Below are 16061 nucleotides of genomic sequence, written 5' to 3'. Positions count from 1 at the left end.
GATTCTATGATTCTAACTCTGAGAACTTTAAAGGGTCATGAGCTTCAGAAAATATTGACTGCTGATGCTCAGGAAGAGGCAAACTCCTGAGCACATCTCAGAAGTTTAGCAGTCAAAATCCTGTGACAGTATTCAAACTGTTTGAGAAGTCTGGTCCAGAATTTGAGTCTTCACCTGGAAAATGTAAAATGCTTGGGATCTTAAGATAGATTTTTTTTTTTTTTAAATCAGTGTCCTCAAAATATCTGTCATGGTCTATTTGCAAGAGATCAAAATAATTTTTTTAAAAAAAGAAGCAGAGGGTCTTGGTGTCATTTGAGTAATTAATAAATACTGTTTTCACATTTGCATTGTTCTCTATGGAAGGAGACATTGCTACTCAAAAAGAAACAAAAAAAGAAAAAGATGTGTTAAAAAGATGGAGCAAAGTTCAAGATTCCCAGACTCCTACTGCCCTGAAGCACTCGGATCCATTTCACAAGCTAGTCACAAGAGCTTTACTTTCCAGGTCCAAAAGCATCAGATGAATAGGTCATTATATAAATAACAGCAGGAAATTAGAGCAAATAGAAATGCTGGAAAAGCTTTTGGTCTCTGCTTCCTTTAAGGATTACAAGGAAATTTTTCTTTGGGCAGTGTCCTAGGGTGTAACCATAAGTAGTGCAGCTGCCAAATAAGAAATGTCTTTTTAAATTAACTTCCTTACAAATGTTCAGCTTATTACTATTTACTCTTGGTTATTCATTTCTTTTGCACACAAATTTCCAAGGCAGACATGGCTAAGGAAATATGTAAAAAATCTAGTTTCCCTAATCCTTTTTAGGCTGGTGTGTGCCATCTTCCTCCTCCAGCAACAACACGCCACATTTTTTATTGATTATTTTAACAGAGAAGGATTTACAGATTGCAGCCTGTCCCTTTCAGGATTTGCTGCTCAGTGTTGTACTAGGAAATATTAACTACTTATATAACAAAAAGAGAGCAGGTTTGTCCTGTAAGTTGTATAGAATAATTAGGTTATCAATAGCATCAATGTTTAAAATGCCAGAAGTCAAGCTTCCAGCCTCTTTTATAATTCTTTGGTTTTGCAAAGAATTTGAGCAGGTAAGGAAAGAGCTGAGGTCCCTGTAGGGGAAGTATAAACTGCTGGGTTTGTTCCCAGGTCTGAGTGTACTACACAGGAGAGACAAATAAAAATAAACTAAATGGAGGGGGTAAGGAATTGCTGCTGAGTCGCATTTAGAATTCAAGATCTCCATCTGTGGCAGTGGCACGTAGCCAAAATCTTTTCAGGTTCTGGTTGTTTTTTTTTTTTTTTTGAATTGAAAACAGCTGGGATATTATTGACATAGGAACTGCTTTACTGGTCTGACTCTGACCATAACAAGTTTTGCAGTTTCCAAGAGGATTCCAGCTATTTTTACAGCAAAAACTGAAACTGAAATGAGGGCTGGCTCCTACTGAAACTGTCAAAGCACATTCCAGGAATCTCAGCAATTTACCAAGTAATCACATAGTAAGCAGCTATAAAGTAGAACGCTTATTTACAATCTACAAAATGGTTTTATACAGTGTAAGCAGTTACAACACTTCTATCAAAGGTTTGATCAAAGAGAGAAAATGTTTCTTAAAATTGTCAAAGAAAAAACATGCCTACATTTCGAGCCAGCTGTCCTAGCCAGTATTTTAGCTGCCAGTTTAGCACTCTATGAACAGATTCAAAATCAAAACAATAAAAAAAAAAAAAGGAAAGTCCAGCATTTGATGCCATGGAAAAGTGTTTAAATATGTTATCTGGGAAAATGGAGTGTTAGTTGACAATTCCATGTACCGTTTCTTCTCAGAAAGACAGCATTTAAAAAGGATGTAGATAGTTGCTCAGGTAATTATGACACGTAGACTGGAGAGCCTTCTATAAACAGGGATGGTTATATTAACTCCCCGTCCTGAAGATGGAAAATGAGGCCCAGGGGGGCTGTGTGACAGACCTGCAGTTGGTCAAGCAGGTGCTGGTCTGAGGATGTGAGGTTGGATCTGTATCTTTCTGCCTCTCTACACAAGCAGGCTGTCCCTGCTAGGCCATCTGCTGTGTACTTCCCACTTCAGGGAAGTGTCCTTTTTCACAAAAGCATATAAGCACCTGTTTCAACTCAGCCGTGTTCTTATTTATCCTGAAGTGAACTAGGAATTTGGTACAAGTATTTTGTGCTTAATATTAAGCGTTTCCATGTGTGATGCCTTGAAATAGGAGTGACATTTGGAATGTGCTCAATCACTTTCCTGAACTGGTCTGAGTCCTTCCAGAAAAAAATATCTGGAAGATACATATGAGAATTCAAGAGGTTTTTTTACCTGTGCTTTGAACTCCATTAGTGTATTGCTGAAGACAAAATACTGATCTGTCTCAGTTGCTAAAAGCAGCAATTGGACATAAAAGAAGAAATTACAGAACTGTCATGGAATATTTGTTTCACTTATTTATGGACAGAACTGCTACAGGTTTTGATTACAAAGAATTATAATCAGCATAAAACTACAAGGAGTGCAGCAGAGCTAGAGCAAAGGTGAATTGAACACAGTATCTTCTTTCCAACAGTGCATCGTAGTCACTGTTTATTAAATAGTACATTTAATGAAGGCAAATTTATCTTGAACTTTCTCTCCTATATCCTCCAGTTTCTGCCAACTAAATAAGTAAGAACACTGTGAGCCAAGGGTTGAATCCAGACCAGCATATTAAGGCACCAAAGGGCTTATACTCCAAAAATGTATCAAACTCCCTTCTGAAGCCATTTATACTTGGCTTCTACAGCATCTTCTGGCAAAGGGCTCTACATTTAAACTTACTGAAAAAAAAAAAAAAAAAAAACAGGAATTTGCAAGGGTGCATCAGTAACCAGAGCTCAGGTTTTGTTAGTGGAGCTCAAAGACTTTAGCCCCCATCTGCTTTCCCCATCTTTCCCCATAAGCAGGAGCTAGAGAGGGCAGGGAGCAAACCTGCATGTCACACGCTGCACCTCTTCTTTTTAATACAACTTGCTAAAATGGCTTCCTAAAATACATCATGGTGTAACTAAAGGGGAAAAAAAACCAAAAACAAAAACGGGTGTTCAGGGCAGCATTAACAGTTCCAATGTATTTTTTTTTTTAAAGAGGAAGATTAGTGACCACGCCCTTCTGTGGCATAAGCAGGTGATGTTTCCTAAACCTCAGTAGCAGTGTGCAGACTGACCCTGTAGCTGACCTGTCCTCTCTGTGGCTTCTGATCAGCCACTTCCATCGTATCCTCAGTAGCACTCCAGAAATCCCCAACCATCCCCCTCCAATGGAGACAGAGAGACACCTCAGTTACCAAAAGCCACTATAAACTGTGGCAGAACACTATGTCTAAGCACAGCACCTGGCACTAAGGAAAATTAATATTTCTGTTCCTTGATGTCATCTGAGAGATGAAAAGATTTTAATCGGATGTTGGCCTGGATCCTTCCACTCTTTGTACTCTGCATGATAACAGCATTTAAAATTGGGGAAAAAAAATGGTTTGAGCAATAAGAGAGCCTCCAAGACTAAAGCATATACTTGGTAAACACTTAACTGAGCACCACTATGCTGTGCTATATGGGGGACACTTTCATAAAAAAAACCCATTAGATTAACTTTTGAGGTTACTGTACATTTGATTTTTTAGAATAGTGGTTTAGTGAGAAAAAGATTTTGGATACAGAAGCTGAGGGACTAAATAGTATTCCAAGGAGGACTGCACACTCAAACTTGCAACAAACAAAATTAACATTATTCCTTCCTCCTTTAATTTCTTTTTCTCTGGTCATCCGACTTGTATTTCTTTTCTCAATCTTCCCTTCTGAATTTAAATCTGGATTTTCTCAAATTTTTCTTGCTTGTCATCCAAATATTTTAAGACATATTAAGTAGGCTGAAATAATTAACAAATATTAAGTAGTGTCCTTGTCTCAACATTAAAGAGAAACTTCTTTATTCTTTGTCAGATTTAGCCATATGCCACTTCACTGATTACCACTTTTATGGGAAATGTCGTTTGAGACAAGCCAGGATACATAAATAGCTATCTTATGTTAACTCAGATTAAAGGGATATGGCTGCACATAAATATATGTATATTTCAACATCAGAAGCTAAATATAATTCTAAAGTTTTCCCTGTTTCATGCTAGATCAAGTAGGCTTAACGCTATGGACTATATTCCAAGAGCTCCTATTCATGAATGCCAGATTTTTGAGTCAATCTGATTTTAGGAGAGAAAAATTTGTCACCCAACCCTCAAGGTGATTGTTAGAAGTACAAATCTTGTCAAGCGTGGTTGTGATTTGTTGAAAACTGCCCCAAAATATTTGAGAGAAAATGTAGCTGAGTATCCATAAAATAGTGAATACTCCATGGTACGTATGATATACTAAACCAGCTTGTAACCCAGCTTATTTCCAGTTAAATCTGTGCCATTTTTAGAATGTGCTGGCTCCAAAAATGTATAGCAAGGACTTGAGAGAAAAGAGATTAAAGGTGCCAAATTACAAGCAGTATCTACAAACTTGAAAATACTTACATTAACCCATGGATGCTCAAGAACTTGCAGGGCTGAGAATCGCAGATCTACATCTACTTGAAGCATCATTGTGATAAGTTCCTGAGAAATGGAATACTGGGTCAAATTTAAAGAACATTTTCAAAGAACAAATCAACATTTAATGCACTGAAGTGCTCTTCAACTGATTATGAAAGAGTACTTGAAAGAGTGAACTACCAACTGCGGAAATATATTATTTTTAAAAAAAGGACAACTATGAACAGCTGAACTTCAAGCTGACCTTTTAATTCAGTATCCAACAGTACCTTGAAAAGCTAGAAGACAGCTCTGAGTTACAGTTCTGTAGACACTGTTTAAGAGAAAGGCACTTAATACATGATGTACAAAACAGATGGTCGCATGAAATTAGGTTAGCTTCCCATTAAGAAAAAGCCAATTTCTCTGTAGGAAAAAAGCCAGCAAATCCAGAATTTACTTTAAGCTCTTGTATAAATGACATAGAAGATATTCTTTTTGTCATGTGCCAAGAAGCTACGGCCCATGAACTCATGGCCAAAACAAGTCTGTACTTCATGCCATGCTGAGTTACAGGCAATGGAAGGCCTGGTTCTTTGACAGAAAGAAACAACAGACATATCTCCTAATGGGATTAATAAGGGGAAAGCAGCCTCCCTGTGATATTATTATATAATATTCAAAGGCTCCAGGCTGGTACCTGGTCCCCATCATAAGTACGTATGAAGTACAGTCCCAGGGAGCTTTCAAGCTAGAGAATTGTAGGTCAAGCAAAGTTACTTAAATTCTTTCTTGATCAGTAAGGGCTGTTGATGTCTCTGTTGTGTGGGACATCATATAAAGACAGGGTCCATTTCAGAATCACCTGGAGTCTTATAGACAGGCAGTGACCAAATGACAACAGATTTGGTGACCCAGAGGAATTTATAGGTGTAGCGGATTTATGAGACATGTCAAATACAGCACTGTGAAAGACCAACATGCAGGAGATACTGGCACTGGGAACAATATTGGAGGAGAAAGTACCATCAACTATAGCCCACCTTTGCGGAGTCAGAAACGTTGTCCCAATATGGAGATGGAAAATCCACCTGTCCCATCAAAATCTGATCAAAAAGCACTTCTTGGTCATCTCCACTTCTGAAAAGTAAAAACCAAAGAAGAAAAACAACAAGCCCCACAAATAAATTATTTCCAGAGCTGGTTTCAACAGGCTTATTGAAATTGCTTTTAACTGGCGATCCCTTAGTATGCTTTTGGAAGGGGTGGATTCCCCCAGGCATGCAACCATGGGTGTGAATGGTGAGATTATAAACCAAAATGCATTTGGTACACTCTTTTTGAGGTAACCTGCTTGCTTTTAGGATTGTCAACAACTTTGCAATTGCTCTGAGAGGGACAAAAGTTCTGACATGGCCTTATTAAGTAAGTGTCTTACATTTTAATTACCTTTTACCGACCACAAAATATGTTGTATTTGGTCCATGAAAGTAGATGCTTATTTCACTGTGTATTTCAAACACTAGGTAAAGGCACCCACAACCCATAATGGAGGCTCTTGTTTTGTAATGCAATGAAGTTAAAACTAAAGTAAACAAACACAAGACAGAAATTTTATAGTAAAATCACAGACATTTATGGGGTTTGTGTAAATTACTATGCAGAGCACAGGAAAAAACAAGCCCTGTAAGCAGAGAACTTTTTCACAATGAGAATCTCTGTGCTTAATGCACAGGCAGCACAGGGACCAATCCACAGACCAAGGATGGTTGAATAGATCAGTTCATACCCACGGAATGGAGGAAAACCACAGAGCAGAATGTAAGTAATCACACCCGCTGCCCAGATGTCCACCTTCAGGCCATATCTAAAAGTGTGAGAGACATGGTTAGAGACATCTGACTCCTGTGAACTACAGTGCAACAGCAGAGGAAACATTTTCAGAATTATTAATAGCTTTTTATATATTCTCATCTGAACTTTCTCTGTCTCCTAACTACCTACCCTAATTGCACTTTCAGATCTTTTTTACATTTCCATCTTAAAACTACATTAGATTAGAATGTAGGAGTGCACAGAAGACATGCTGTATTCCTGAGTTAGACAGTGATGCCAACACAAAGCCTGTAAAGCTGACACAGGCTGCTCAAGCCAGCAAACTTTATTCTGTAGAACGAATCAGAAGAGGACAGTGTGTGATAACAAAACAAAATAAAGTGAACAGTAGTTAGCAGTCTCAGGACAGCTTAAGAACTACTTCTATCATATCTGTAAAAGGCTAGCTAGTAACTCAGTGCTAAGCTGAGAAGTTTGAGGCCAACAGTTGGCAGGGGAATTTGATGTAACTCCAAAGTTTGCCCTACTCTGAGCTGGTTTGGACAAGATAGCCTCTAGAGGTCCCTTCCAACTAAATTGTTCTATGAGCCACGATTCTCCATCATACCCGAGCAAAGGCAGCATAAAAATTTTAATTGCAAGAAGTTCTGTCTGGCACACTGGCGAGAATGTGCTCCACTGTGTACAGGACATCACCAGAAGAGATTTACCCAGTTTCAGCAATGATTTCTGGAGCTACATATGTTGGTGTCCCACAAACAGTATATAGAGGTCCATCCACAATTGTTGCTAGGCCAAAATCTCCTAGCTTCAGGGACTTGCTTCCATCTTGGTGTTCATAAACCTAAATCAGGAGGAAAAGTCAAAGGTTTAACACAGTAACATCAAGGCAACTACTATAGCATTTACTAACTGCCTGAAATGGTCCTTTGAATTTATAGTCTTTTTTTCTTCTCCTTACCTACAACATACTTCTCTGCATGCTTTGTAAATTCTCAGACTATTTGGACAACTACCCTTGAATACACTCAGGACATTTGGGAAAGACTTACTTTGCCACCTGGCCAAAAAAGGACATGCTGCTTGCTAGAAGGTAAAGCCCAGAAGCAAAGGTCTGTCCTACCAGCAGTGACCCTCCTAGGTTAACTCTCCACTGACAGCCAGTTCACAGTGTAGGGGTTTTGAGTTTATTAATTATACTTGAACAGAGCTTAAAGGTTTGTGGTATGTTACTATCATCATAACTGGACATAGATATGGCAGTTAATCAGTATACCTGAAAATCCTGCCTTAAAACATTGTCTTCACAGTAGCAGTATGGGCACAAAGGGAAGTGAAGATGGAGTCACAAGAAAAAAGCTAGAAACACAACTAAAAATATATACAATTTTAAAAGCTGGCTCAATATAAAAGGACAACCTCAAACCTGAAAACACTGGAAAATTCAAAAATATTGTTTAAAATAAAAAAATAGACTAAAATGTATCTAAATCAAACACTTGACTGTGAGTCTTCAATCCAGCTGCTGATCTGAGCTCTTGCTTCCCATTTTGAAATAGTTTATGATATAATTTAATGCTGTTTACCACAACAGCACCTTAAGAAACGGAACCATCCTTTTCCAGCCCAAATCAAAAGTCCATGCAGTCCGGCTCACCAGTGGTGATATCCTGACAATTAACAGTAACACTGTGCAAAAACAGAAGGTATCATATTTCACAAACCAAACCAAAATCATCCTTAATACTCATCTTGACCAGCTACTGCAGCTTATCCTACATCAGAAATCATATTTATCTACATCTATTTGCAGAGGCTAGAGTTTTTCTTACAATAATACAACATATTCTACAATGAACCTTTGGACAGTTCACTTGGTTTATAAATGAAATCTTGAAGTCTCTTGCCAATGTTTGCTACAGATCTGTTATAGCTATTGCATCATATAGTCTTTCTAATAATTAGTTATATTATAGAGCTCCTCTCCAGTTAGTCATGTCTAGACAGAATACCCATCTCTGTCCTGAATCCCTGCTAACAGGTGATACAGCCCCAAGCAGACATCAAGAATACACAAAATTCTTCCCCTTTCCTTTTGTTATTTTTACTAATACAACTGGATCTTTAAGAGGACTAGCAATTTGATATGGATTCACATTTCTTTGCCTCTAAGCCAGAAAAAAAGACAGGCTTATAGAAAAGCACTGGGAAAAAAAAAAAGCAATTATGGTTTTATTAAAAACACAGATTGTTAAATACATCTGGTTCCTGAAACTAAAGAAAGTGCTCTCTGAAATGGCAGTAATAAATCTAATTTCAACAACAGTTTTAATTAAAGGTTAGAGACTAGACCTTTGAATATTCACTTGATGAAAAATGTAAAGTGTGCACTCAGACATCAAGATCTGAATCCAGCCTAATTAGCATCTTACATTCTATTTCACAGGGTTATCTTTTACAAAGCCCTCTCTGGGTTGTGTTGACCTAGTGAATGTTCACAAATTCCTTCCTTCAAGAGACTGTGCCTTGCATGACATATATCCTAGAAACTGATCATGCAAGAGACTTGTTTGTCAATATTTATCAATGCAGAAGATTTCATACTGTGCATTTTCTATTTTTTTTTTGCCCCATCTGTTTCCAGGAATTACCTTCCTTGGAAAACTACTTTAGTTGACTTGTAAAACTGAAGAAAGTAACTTTTCCTCACCCTGTTACAACTCCATATAAAAAAGGAGCCCAATGTGAAGCTGTGGTATGTTACTTGCCAGTCAAGGAATGTGAAAGACAATTTAATGCTCATGTTATTCAGAACAAACACTATATACATTCCACTGCATTTAAATACTGAAGGGCAATTAAAGAAATGGGGATTAGTGCAAATTACCCACTATGTAGTGCTTTCACTGTTTTAACTAAGCAATAAAACTGTGTAATTGTACAACACTAATTGAATGCAGCCACACATAATTGTGTGCCACCATATGTATCCTATTACTATAAAGACTGTCAGAATTTTCTAAGCTGCTCTTGTGATCAGTGCAGATGGCAACAGTCAGAGAAGTTGTTCTCTAGGGTTTATTATATGGCTATAAAGACATCCCGTGACTTGACAAAATAAACGTGCTAAATAGCAGCAATTATGAAAAATGTTCCAATTAAAACATGGAAGACACTCTCTAAAGAACCAAAAAATCACTAAAAAATCGCAGGTATCCAGCATACTCTAAACTCTTGGACAGCTGACACTTAGGTGGGCTTTGTGTGCCTTGAAGATAATAAGGAATATTTAAGCACTTATAGAAATAACTGGTGTTGCACATAGGATGTTTAGACAGGTTCACACACACAAAGGTTTATCAGCAGGGTCTGCAGCTGATGGGACACATCAGTTACAGGCATTGAATTTACTTTTGGGGAAAAGGAAAAACCAAAGGAGAGAAGGAGCAATGTCAATGTAAAGATCTCCCCTGAGCTGGGAAGAGATAAAATGAGGAGGTTCCAGATGAGAAGTCTCTTCTGGGCACTCCCTCTAGAGCAGCACGTTCCCCTTCACTCCCCATATTTTTCTTGTAGAAACTCTTTAGCTTTTGACATGCCTTGCTCATCCTACTTATTGCTTGTTTTTTGTTTTTTTTTCTGCTAATGGGGTTGCTAGCCTTGGGGTATGTATTTATCTGGGCAGATGCTGCTTCCCTGGTTGGTTACCTCACTTTGGGCAGGCCTGTTATAGGCTCCCCTAAACCTAAAGCTGAAATTCATCCAGCTTTAGAAAAGGGTGGAGGGAAAAGGGCTGATTCTCAGACTGGTGGCCAGGAGAACCTGCTGTAGCAACACTGCTGGGGTTTGCAGGTTCAAGACCATGACAGTAATGACATGCACAACAGCACAAGAACAACAAGGGAAAAATACTGCCATGACTGCATTGGTGAAGGGTTACAGAGAAATGCAGGCTATAGAAGACAAGCAGAAGCTCTTTAGCAACAGGAAGGCTAAGACTCATATGGCATTTTGCAAGCGTTTTATAAATGCCATGAAAATAACCCGAACTGTAATCTTCTGGGACAAGGAACTACCCATCTCATTTGACAGATAAGAGGATAAAAGTAGAAGGGTCAGGTAAGGCCAGTTCCAGAGCACTCTTCTAAAATACCATTTGTTTCTTTTAAGGACCTGATAAACCTTAGAGCATTAATTTAGTTTGTGAATGAATTGCTGGCTTTTGAGTATTAGGATGCTGCAAGAGGTTAAGTGTTGCATCCTCTCTGCTCAGTGTCAAAACCAACATAGGATCTTTACATCCACACAACAATGGAAAAATCACTCAGAAACAATCCAGATACAATGTAAATGGTGTGATCATTCCTGGTAGTGGGTATTTACCAGAGAGATGTCTGGGCAGGAAAATCTCATCCTCTCCCAGTTGCCCTCGTCTCCTGTTTACCTTTCCCTCTTACCCAAAAGCTTAACTCTACTGTTGTCAGACTTCAGGCATTGAAAGACATGCCAAGAGAGCAGCAGGGCATGCCTTGCCCCAGATCAAGACCCTCCTGCACACTCTAGGTCACAGTGTTAATAAATCCTAGCACGTCACTGCTAGAACAACTGCATACAGACACCTATGAACACAAGAACTGCAAAAGGAGGATCAATCATTAGTGTTTAGTGAAACTTCTACACAACATGTTTTTAGCAGATTCTGGAATATGAGGGCAAGCTGAGTCCTCATGCAGAACTATAAAGGCACTTGCCACTAGAGGAGCATCAACTGTACAGATCCCACTCCCTAGAAGTTTAGTGAGATCTACTTGAGTCAACTTTCCATAAAACTTCTTCAGTGTCAAGCAGGACTACATGCACTAAGTCATGGCAGAGAGCACGCAACTGATAAACTTATGTCCTAGGTATGAAACATCATTTTATGTTTGCAGAATATATGGAGGCTTGGGACATCTTGATATTAGAACATGTTGGCAAGTTTGGGAGAACTCAGAGAACAGTGAAATAATCTGGAGACATTAATTTCTCAGAAGAAAGCTGGAGAACACAATTGCTGCATTCGAGAGTGCAAAATTTTCAGAAGGACTAATTGCCAGGGTGTGTTTTCATTGGCTTCAATGGACAGTGGTCATAAAGATTCAGTTAGGAAAAGGAAAATTTAGGCTGCCTATCTGGGAAAGTGGCTTAATAAAAAGTGCTGTAGGATTATTTTGGAGATGCAGCAGGGAAAGGAAAGTCAGTGAAGCGTCTTCCTGGTTGTGCTCTGATGTATTCTGTGATTAGGGAATAATTTATTTTTTTCTTTTCATAGAATTGCTTGGGGTTGAATGTTTCCAGAGATGGTGCATCTACCACTTCTGTGGGCTGTATGTTCAAGTGTTTCACCACCCTCATTGTAAAAAATGTCTTCATTCTATCTAGTCTAAATTTACCCTTTTTTAATTTAAAGCCAATACCCCTTGTCCTGTCACAAGAGGCTCTGCTAAAAAGTTGTTTCTCATCTTTCTTACGTACACACTTTAAGTACTGAAAAGCCCCAAGACCTTCTCAGGCTCAACAACTTCAGCTTTCTCAGCCTTTCTTCATAGGTGAGGAGTTCCAGCCCTCTGATCATCTTTGTGGACTTCCTCTGGACCTTTTTGGGCAGGTTCATGTCCTTCTCGTGTTGAGGGCTCCAGAGCTGCACACAGTACTCCAGGTGAGGTCACACCAGAGTGGAGCAGAGGGGCAGAATCACCTCCCTCAGCCTGCTGGCCACACTTTTTTGATAAAGCCCAGGACATGGTTTGGCCTTCTGGACTGTGAGCATATATTATTGGCTCATATCCAGCTTTTCATCAATCAGTACCCCTAAGTCCATCTCTGCAGGGGTGCTTTCAATCCCATCATCTCCCAGCCTGTATTGATACTGGGGGTTGCCCTGAACCAGGTACAGGACCTGGCGCTTTTCCTTGTTGAACCTCATGAGGTTCACACAGGCCCACTTCCCAAGCTTGTCCAAGTCCCTCTGGGTGGCATTGCATCCCTTTTGTGTGTCAGCTGCACCACTCTGCTTGGTGTCACCTGCAGACTTGCTGAGAGTGCACTCAATTCCACTGCCTATGTTATTGAAGAAGATATTAAGAAGTACTCGTCCCAGTATGGACCCCTGAGGGACACCACTCATTATTCATCTCTATCTGGACATCAATCCCCTGACCACTACCTTCTGGATGTGACTATCCAACCAATTCTTTCCTTATCCACCAAACAGTTTACTCATCATATCCATATCTGTCCAGTTTAGAGAGAAGGATGTTGTGGGGGACCAATTTAAAGGCCATACAGAAAGTCCAGGTAGACGACATCCATAGTTCTTCCCTTCTCCCCTGACATAGTCATTCCACCACAGAAAGCCACAAGATGGGCCAGGCAGGACTTGCCCTTGGTGAAGCCACACTGGTTGTCTCAAATCATCTCTCTGTACTCCATGTAGCTTAGCATAGCTTCTAGGAGGACCTGTCCCATGAATTTCCCAGGCACAGAGATGAGGCTGACAGGATGATAGTTCACAGTATCCTCTTCTTTACCCTTTCTAAAAATAGCTGCAATGTTTCCCTTTTTGCAGTCACCAGGGACTTCAGCTGACTGACATGACTTTTCAGACATCATGGGGAGTGGCTTGGCGACTACGTCAAACAATTACCTCAGGATTCTGGGATGCAACTCATCAGGTCCTGCAGACTTATGTATGTTCAGATTCTTCAGGTGATCACAAACCTGGTCTTTTAGAGTGGGAGGGACTGTGTCCCTACAGACCCCATCTTGTGGTCCATAATATTTATATCAACTACTTTTTTAAATTAACTGCTGAGAATTACTTAGGAAGCTGCAAAAGTACAGAATAGTCTACTGAGGACAGAACACCTTTGTATTTATGAGAAGCTTGAAATTATACTGCAGCTGACTCAAAGGTCACTTCTAGTAATCACCAGAAGAACTCTGCCACTATGTCCTGAGGAACAGTCTAGACAAACCATCTTACCTTACTGTACTTTTTGTAATAGCTGTTACTCTTGGGAGAACTTTACAGTGTTAAGATTAAAATTAAAAGAACAACAGGCTGAAATAAATGTGGAAGGTGTGGAAGTAGAAGAGAAGTGCAGATCTTCTCTCACTCTCAACTTATCAACAATACTGAAAGCTGAATCTTTACTTACCAATAGGTTCTCTGGCTTGATATCCCTGTGGACAATGTTCAGGCTGTGAAGGTATTTGATGGCACTGGCCAGATTGTAAAGCATCCCACTGGCATCTCGCTCCGTGTATTTGTTGGTGGAAGTGATAGCATCAAAAAGATCTCCTCCCTGGAGCAAAATGACCATGGCATATGAGCAACATATGAAATGACTGAAAAATCCAAGGAGCATCATTTACAGAGGAGGAGGAGGGAGGAGCAGTACAGTTTCCTTGCAGCTATCAACTATAGCTACTGTAATGGCATCTCCCACAGCTGAACATATCAGTAATTCAGAACCTTTTGTCATGGCTTAGGTGGCCAGCCAAGAGGCTGGAGTCTCTACTGCAAACTGTTTCCACCTGCTGCTGCTTTTGTAACCTGTCCAGCACTTGCCAACCTCTGTGTTCAGAGCCCCTGTTGCATATTTCTGGCACGTCTACATAGTTTCCTATCACAATGCCATGTACTAACCCTTGCCAGTCTTTATTATAATCACAAACAGGCTGATATCATTTTTTGCTCAAAGCTACCTGTCATTGCTGCTAGCATATTTTAAAAGTCTGTTTCCATCTCATAAAACTTCAAAAATGTGGATTTTAGAAACCACTTTCTCCACACAAGATGTGAAGTTCTTGACAGTGAGACGCTTCTTGTGGCTAATGCTGAAGAATTTTCCAGCATATATGTCAGATTCATACTGGAAAACAGTTAAAAATTAACTGAAAGAGAGGACGGAAGGAAGGAAGGAAGGAAGGAAGGAAGGAAGGAAGATAAAGTGGAAGTCCTCAAAGTAGAAATGATCTTCACCAGGATCTGAGGCAGCTATGACACTTGGACTATATGTCCAGAGCTGAGCTGGCAAGTGGGAAGAAGAACATGTAGGTGATTGGAATAAAAAAAAAAAAAAAAAGTTTAAAGAAGATATTTAGGAGGAAGCTAGGCAGAGAGAAGTTAAAAACAAACATCTTTTGAGTGATACCACTTAGAGGTATTGGGCCTTTAGCCAAAATCAAAGCATCACCATAAAGAAAACACAGACCAAGAAACTTAAAAGAGAGGAGGAAAAGGATAATTCTGCAAAAACAAGGCAAAAAACCCCACCCCTGCTGCAGTCAAAGCATCAAGAAAAAAAGAGCACAGAAGACTTTATTTTAAGGGAAATGTAGGTATTTTCTGAAGGCCACAGAGGAGTCTCAGCTTTGTCAACTCTCATGATTTTATCAACAGCCTCAAGTTATTTGCTAGTTTCTTCTAGGGCTCAGCTCCAGAATAAACACTGTTTTCACTAAAAGAAAGGTGGAGGTGGTAGAACTAAAAAAAGGAAAAAAATTCCAGAAATCACAGATACAAAGAAAAAAGTAGGAAAAGACAGTCATCAAAGACTCAAATGTGAGAAAACAGATATTATCTGTTAAAAACCCCCAAATTATTAAAAATTATGTATTGTTGAGGTACAGCTGAAGTCTTCCAGGGCAGGTTTATTCCCACGGTAGATACAAAACCCCAGCTTTGCAAACTACTTGCAGCCAACCATTGTCAAATCTGGACCACATCAAAACCTCTTCCTCTGACTGGTGACTGATCAAGATAGATCAAGATACATAGTGTTAAGGAAAAGAAGGAGGAAAAGGCCAAGCTAAACCAGATAAAGGATTAGAGAGAAAGGCCAAATATTTGGCAAAAGTACAATACCATGTACTTCATGCCATTATCTGATCCCTGTGTATCAGGTATCAGCATGTGGCAAAATATGTGGGATAAATAATCTTTCTTTTCTAAGCTGCTTCCTGTGAAGCCCCTGTACCAGCTGCTTTTTAACATGAGGTAGTGTATTAGACAGATCTTTGGTCTTATCTAATACCTTCCAGATGCTCAGAAGAAGTGTCAATAACATCAGCAAAAGATCTGCCTCCAAACAAAGAAAACAGTCCAAGCTGAGATATGAGGGGCAAGGAGGAAAGAAGCCGAATCTTAAAGAGAGAAGGGAAAATTTTGGCCTAAAGCAAGAATAAAAAAAAGAAGAAATGTTTATGCACAAGAAAAGCCCAGACTCAGAAAAAGATGGAGGCTGCAGAGCATGTTATCAGTCAAGCCAGTCTGAAGGAGAATAATTTTCTCCATACAAGCAGTCTCCTTTACCCTGTAAAGTTTCTCACCAGGTAGCCTGCTAAGAAAAGTGAGCACATATTTAGTCTGTGGGGTTCTCTGCAGCTGAAAGAAAAGTGATACCCTGGAAAGAGTTAACAGAGCTGACAGCTGTATCAGGCAGAATTGTTTTCAGACTTCCCTTTCCCTGAAGAGCACTTTAACCTGCAAGGTTCTGCTTAGCTGATCCACACAGCAGGTCACTATCATTTACTCAGGCACAAGGGGTGAGTTCAGGATGACATTTCAGCCTTAAATCCCCTCTTCTGGAGCGACCTGGGA

General features: G+C 39.6%; 1 protein-coding gene across 1 annotated transcript in view; it reads right to left on the bottom strand.

Moving 5' to 3' along the window:
- Positions 1-4582: 4582 nt before the first annotated feature.
- LOC103775061 (serine/threonine-protein kinase DCLK1) overlaps positions 4583-16061 on the bottom strand; it is a gene marked incomplete at both ends in the record, with an annotated part of 53153 nt that continues 41674 nt past the window's right edge. The window contains 5 exons of the mRNA XM_008942505.1: positions 4583-4663; positions 5623-5719; positions 6369-6446; positions 7126-7259; positions 13615-13761. Coding sequence (XP_008940753.1) covers positions 4583-4663; positions 5623-5719; positions 6369-6446; positions 7126-7259; positions 13615-13761 — 537 coding nt within the window. The remainder of the gene's footprint in view (positions 4664-5622; positions 5720-6368; positions 6447-7125; positions 7260-13614; positions 13762-16061) is intronic.

The sequence above is a fragment of the Merops nubicus genome, unplaced genomic scaffold (assembly GCF_000691845.1).
Source record: "Merops nubicus isolate BGI_N331 unplaced genomic scaffold, ASM69184v1 scaffold3356, whole genome shotgun sequence".
Taxonomy (NCBI): domain Eukaryota; kingdom Metazoa; phylum Chordata; class Aves; order Coraciiformes; family Meropidae; genus Merops; species Merops nubicus.
The sequence above is the reverse complement of the archived record's forward strand: the minus strand, read 5'-3'. Positions and strand labels throughout refer to the sequence as shown.